The sequence below is a fragment of the Elephas maximus genome, chromosome 8 (genome assembly GCF_024166365.1).
Source record: "Elephas maximus indicus isolate mEleMax1 chromosome 8, mEleMax1 primary haplotype, whole genome shotgun sequence".
NCBI classification, from domain to species: domain Eukaryota; kingdom Metazoa; phylum Chordata; class Mammalia; order Proboscidea; family Elephantidae; genus Elephas; species Elephas maximus.
Genome location: NC_064826.1, coordinates 122,944,029 through 122,950,629, shown reverse-complemented (window position 1 = coordinate 122,950,629; position 6,601 = coordinate 122,944,029). Strand labels below are relative to the sequence as shown.

The 6,601-nt window shown below is 40.1% G+C and overlaps 1 protein-coding gene across 2 annotated transcripts in view; it reads right to left on the bottom strand.

Moving 5' to 3' along the window:
• Positions 1 to 1,374: 1,374 nt before the first annotated feature.
• Positions 1,375 to 6,601, bottom strand: part of WAPL (WAPL cohesin release factor) — an 86,031-nt gene continuing 80,804 nt past the window's right edge. For both annotated transcript variants that reach the window (XM_049894339.1, XM_049894340.1), the window contains exons 18-19: positions 4,016 to 4,111; positions 1,375 to 3,724 (exon numbers count right to left, since the gene is read on the bottom strand). In XM_049894339.1, coding sequence (XP_049750296.1) covers positions 3,659 to 3,724; positions 4,016 to 4,111 — 162 coding nt within the window. In that variant the 3' untranslated portion in view covers positions 1,375 to 3,658. The remainder of the gene's footprint in view (positions 3,725 to 4,015; positions 4,112 to 6,601) is intronic.

The window sequence follows — 6,601 nt, the reverse complement described above, 5'->3', positions numbered from 1 at the left end:
CTTTTACTTTCAAACTATTTGTGTATTTGCATTTAATGTGTTTCTTGGTTTGTTATTGTTCAACTGTATCTACCTTCTAATTGGGAGTGTTTAGTCCACTTACATTACTATTACAAACCCTGCAGCAGTACAGTCCCATTTATGCACACCCTCTGTGAAACAATTTTGGTTAGTAGATAGGTCCTTTTAGACAACTCAAAACTAGGTAGTATAAAGATTTGGTTTTGTTTTGACTCCTTCACGTAGTCCCTGGCGTTTGGAGTTACTAAAAATTGCACACAAAAAAAGGTTTGAGGAAAACACTCAGTGGTGTTTATCCCAATTCTTTGCTCCGTGTAAAGAATTTCTACATGAAGTTACTAATCTATGTATCCAATGTCAAACTACTGACAGTGAATTGTGCAAACTCTCTCAGTTCTTTAATATAAAACCTGAAAGACATGTTTGAAACATTTAATGAGCCACTAAAGTCTGTTCCATTTCCCTGTTTAATTATTAGTTAGCTACCAAGGTATTGACAAGACCAATTTTGGAATGCCACTTTTAGAGAGACATGCTATTTAAGTAACCCAAACCCCCAATGATCTCAGCATTAAGAAGCATCATTCCAGAGGACCTCAGGAGTCACAGCATTCTACAGACTGAAAGCAGAATTGTCTGGTAAAACCTACAATTTATCAAGACCTCACTAGTTTGAAGCACTGCCAATGCATCACTGTCTTAATCTTCATAACCCTGCAGCAGGTACTAATAAAATCCCCATTTCCCATTGAGAAAACAGGATAAAAGAGTTACCTCAGGGGCCTGCTGATGTCAGATCTCAGGTTCAAAATTTATGCACGTGATTGAGATCTTTCTATCTACATAGTCTGCATCCATATAGCACTCTTTTAAACTCTCTGTTGTCTGTGTATGTAAGTGGGGAGAGTAGGCGACAACTCCCACGAGCATGCCTTCACTCTAGGTCAGAAGCGATGAGGAGAGGCTGAAGAGACTGTTTATGGTAATGCATGTTACTGGCTACGAAAGAAACTGAAAAACTAAAAGGCAGCTGTAAAAATTCAAAAGCAATTAAGTCTAGAGTCACATACACAGGCAAAAAGACCTAATGCAACTTAGTAAACATGCCAAGGGCATAATTACACAACTGGAAAACTGGTGGTCCTAATAAGCCTGAGCTGCTGAGAGTTTACATTATATTCAGACAAGTCTTATTAAAAACATGAAGTACATAATAGAAGATTTATATCATTTAAAGTTTTGTGTGCGTGTTCACGTAACGGATGCGTTTTTCGTTCCCAGCAGAGTCACCTTGCCGAGTTTGAGGGAGCTCTTCCTCCAAACAGTCCAATAGACTATGTTAAAGACAACGTGTGTATTGAAAGTAGCAATTTTATTTGAGTTAAAATTATTTACAAAAACCCAAAGACATACTTCATGAAACTGGTACAAACTATTTTTTCCTGCCGTTGGCTTTTGCTCCAAAGATCACAGCTGAGAAATACTGTATAAAATAAAAATAGGATTGGATTCAGAAAAGTACTCTACTGTTCTAATTTCCAATTGGTAATATTTACAGAATATTTACAATGGAAAAAAAAGGTTACTTTAAAACTTTAATTAATTTGCAAGTCAGCCTCAAGTACCCTAAAATGCAGAGTTCTCTGAGGGTTAAAAACACACAAATGCACTGCAGTTTGTGAGGTGATATCTCCCCCAACCCCACACCAAAACCTGCATCTCTATCAGTGCTTGACAATTAGTTATTTAAAAAAAAAAAAAAAAAAAACTGTTAAACACTGAGGTAAATCAATTCTCAAATGATTACCAGTGTAACAGAAAAAAAATAGTTGGCCCTGATTGTTCTCATCCAAATATTTTATAATATTCCTTACCATCTGGCACACCTCAATTTTACCAAAAATCTGTTCCTTTTCTAAAATCCAATGATTAATAAATATCAATGTATTTTTTCATTAAACAAAATATATTTAGATAACTTAATCTTACGGATATCATTTACCAATATGCTTTTAAAATAGTTTGCTAAAGTAGCTTTTATACTCAGGGCAAATACAATCTCAGAATCTTTCCCAAGTCACACTGGCACACTATGTTCTTAAAAGGTGATGGGGGGGGGGGGGGGGTGGGGGTGTGTTGGGGTGGACAGGAGGAAGAAGAAAACAATTTGCCTGGAATCAGTTACTTCCTTATAGATTTCTCAACAATCTGCATTATCAAAAATAGGAAGACAATAGAAGGCAGCCACTGCATTAAAAAACATTACAGCTGGCACTGATACAAGAGCCCCGATTTGTCACTTTATACAAGGAAATAACAAAGTCTAAGTGGGTATTAGACTTTTAACTATTTTCCCCAATACACACCAAACTAATATTTTTATGGCTTCAAGTTTTACAAATCCAATGAAGAAACATGATGTAACTACCTACAAAGTATTTAAAAGGGTTAATGAAACAAATCTCTGGAAAGCTTGTACTTAGGCCAAAACAATAAAAAAGAAAATAGTGTATAACCAGTGGTCTGAACAATAATTAGTACGAGAAAAATTTGCTATGCTGTGAAATGAAACATATCAAGTGTTTTGTGTGTTCCATAACTGTCTTCCAAACAACACACTGCTCTATGAACTAGGAATCAGAACAAAAGAAGGATCTGCTCTAAACCAGCAATTTAAGGCTTTGCACTATGCAACCGGTCGGTCCTATCGCTCTTTCGAAGAATATGCGTGTTATCTGGCAACATCAACTCCACGTTGGTGTTTTAGCTTCCGTACATTTATTGTACTGAATATTAGAAAATATACCTACAAGAGTCTTCCCTCCAAACCTGACCTAGCGTTAAGTGTAAACTACCCTGGGTTTATTCCGCTTCATCCTTTAACAGGGCACATCATCTTAATTCTATTCCTCGAACTTGTTTTCTTGTGCCTATAGCTATGACACATTATGGTATGAAATCGAATGTGGTCATGGTCTCAAAAGTGAAAAATTGTTCAACAACCCAAACCTAATCAAGAATAAAAAAATATACTATTAATCCCTTGTGTCTTTGGATTCCATCTAGTTTTAAATATAGATAATAGTTCAGGGAACAACCACCAAAAAAATTCACAAAATTATTAAAAGCTTTATTTACGATTGGAATCATTCCACAAAAAAGCAAAAGCACATGAGGCTGGAAAAGGAACGAAGCTGTTGCCGAGAACGTCCTGAGAACGTCCGACACCTCAGTAGCTGAGCCGCCTCTGCACCTGGCTGCCGTGACAACAGTGGCTCAGCACACACAGCAGCTGCACTAACAGCAGCACAAAGTTCCCCCTAAAACTTGCCCGGAACAAAGCAAGGGAACCAGGGGAGGGGATCAACTCTGCCCAAGGAAGTGTACTCAAATACTGCGTGGAACTGTTAACAGCCTGAACCTTCCCCTCATTTTTGATAGTTGCAGATTGATGTAGTAACTGTCATTTAGCAAACGCTGAATGCACGACGTAGAATTCGGTGGCTTTAAAAATCCAAACACGAATGATACTGACGAATGTTCTTGGTATATCTTCAAGGAAGAACTTCTTTCATGACTTTTCTTTGTCTAAGGATAGCTCCGGCATTGCCGAGTACCTGAAGCAAAGGTCAAGCAGCTAGCAATGTTCCAAGTATTCAATCACTCTAGAGATAGACTTCTGGCCTGTGGTTCCCACAGCACACTGAAAATGGGAAATAACAGTTAATATTTAACAAATCAATTTTTTTCAGATTTACTAAAGTGAACACTACAAATCAAAGCACATTAAGGTTGAACTGTGGCTTTGATAACACAGTATCAGCATATTTTGCCACAACAGGTAACAATGACCTTGAAGAAAAAGAACTATTAACATTAAGAGAGAATTCCTTTTAGCTTTCATTCACTATGGCCATAGTATTTTTGTTTCTATTGTCATTAATGTACCATACTTAAGTTTAAAACCACGTAAGCTGCAGTAAGAGCTACTTACAGTAAGATTCATGAAGCTGAGGAATTTTTTAAGCATCTCTGTCATTATGGAAAAGTCCCCTTCTGGCAGATACTCCCGCACAGTGGTCACATTGATCTGAGCAGGCAGAGAGAAGCACTGGTCAGCCCACAGAAAACACAAGCTTGCACCTTGCACTGTGTTAGTTTTAGAACACATCCTGCTGCAAACCTACAAGGTCCTTGAACTCCTGGGTTAACACTCATTTTTCCTTAACACTTATTACTCTGCACACATGAGAGAGAGAAAGAGAGAGTCCGTGCTCGTGTGCAGGTCCTTTCCCTATCTCACCTACCCTCAGAAAAGAAAAAGGTAAAGCCAACTAAGGCTACAAAGAAACATTTGTATGCTTATTTGTTTTTGTAAATGCACAGAAAAATGTCTGAAATAACAACTGCTCTGTTAGGGGAAATGCGTTGCAGGGGGAGGGCTGCAGGCTAAAAAAGGTACACGTGATGATGTACTCATATAAGAGCTACCTTTATCTGGAATAAAAAGGAAAGGCTCAAAGAAAATTTCTCATGCTCCTTAAGTGAATTCAACTGATCACATAGGACAGGAAAGGCAGTGATCTAATATAATCTATGATATGGAGATTAAAAAGTATTTATGTGCCTTCTTATACAATGCCAGAAGAGATTAAGGTGTTTTCCTTCACTGTTAGCAAGCAGCAGCCAAACTATAAACTAACAGTAGGGAAGCTATCTGACCTTCTTGGAAAACTGTTCTATTTTATTATATTAAAAAATGTTTTAGGAGGTGTAGTCAGATGGTTCTCGTGGTCCCTCTTACAACCAAGACTGGAAAAAAACAAGAGAATTGATCATATATGACAATCTAGGAGCCCTGAACATCAAAAGCAAAGTTAAGGAATTGGATTGAGCAGCAGGGGGAGGGAGAGACAGTTCAGAAGCAGCAAGGATTTGCCAGACCTGACCTGGCGAGAACCTACAACTCACAGGCTGGATCAGCTTGGTGTGCACGGTGAGGCAAACACTGGTGCTCGGACACATTTTTCACATCAGGAGAGACTGAGCGGCGGACAGTCTACTCACACCTCCAGAACCAATGAAAAGCAGCGAAAGCGGCGCTCAATCAGCAAAAGATAAGTACTTGTGTCTAACCTACCGCACGAATCAAAAAACACCCCTTTGGGAAAAACCTCTCTCTCATTTACCTGACCCCTCCCTGCTCTCCACCAGGTCTGAGCCAGCTTCAGTAACAGCTATATCCCCTGGGCCGGAAACAGGAGCCGTGATGTGCCCCGAGTCATTCTCCCAGCTTTGGAGAGGGAAAAAATTAACAAAACAGGAAAACAATAATCCCCCAGCTCCCCTAAGTTGGAAGCTCAGGGCAGGTGCACCTCCATTGCCTAAGCACAGAATAAGGGGTCCATGGACTCTGAATGCCTTTCACCCCTGCACAGACCTGTGTGGGCCCATTTCAATAGCACAGGCCCTCATTAGCACAGTAGAATAGGGTATATACATGAAGCCTAACTTCGACTGTATCACCTATATGGTGAAGAGGCAGATTTGTAACATTGGATACTGCTCTGCCTATAAAGCAGGGTGCTCACCTACCCACATCAGGGACCTGAGAACTGGTGACTCCACCCATACCACCTAGCCACCCACGACAGGAGTCCAAGAATAAGTGATGCCTTCCAGTCCTGAGAGCCAACCAGCATTGGGTGTCCATAATCCGGCTGCAAAACCCACCCACCTATGTGCTCTAGGGAACACAGATGTGTCTTCCTCCCAGATACTCGGGGGCTGCTGTCAGCCCCTGCCTTGCTTAGTGTATGGCCCCCTACTGCAGTCAGATACTTGTGCCTACACCAATCACCCCTGCCCAAAGCAAACAACCTGGACACCTGAGCTGAATCCATACAAGAAAAGTAAACAGACACCTGGGCTCACATTCCTAGTAACAGATCAAACCACCAGGTGACAGGACATTAGAGCTTCAAAGGCACCAATAATCAAACTGGCCCACATGAGCAGACCATTTGGGCATATCAAAAGAAAATAAAATAAGAAACTAGGAAACAGTAAACCAAAAACCCACTGCTGTCAAGTCGACTCTGACTCATAGTGACCATACAGGACAGAGGAGGATGGCCCCACAGGGTTTCCAAGGAGCACCTGGTGGATTAGAACTGCCGACCTTTTGGTTAGCAGCTGTAGCTCTTAACCACTATACCACCAGGGTTTCTGGACACAGTAAGCAAAGAGAAAATAAATACAGTAACTTATTGATGGCTTGGAGACAACAGTCAATATCAAATCACATAAAGAGGCAGACCATGACGGCTTCAGCAAGCTCCCAAAACAAAGAATCAAGAATCTTCCAGATGAAAAGAACTTCCTGGAATTACCAGAGGTAGGATACAAAAAATTAATATATAGAACTCTTCAAGAGATCCGGAAGGAGATCAGGCAAAATGCAGAACAAGCCAAGGAACACACAGACAAGGCAAAAGAGGAACTTAAGAAGATTAGAGAAGAGCACAATGACAAATTTAACAGGCTGCAAGTATTCATAGAGAGACAGCAAACAGAAATC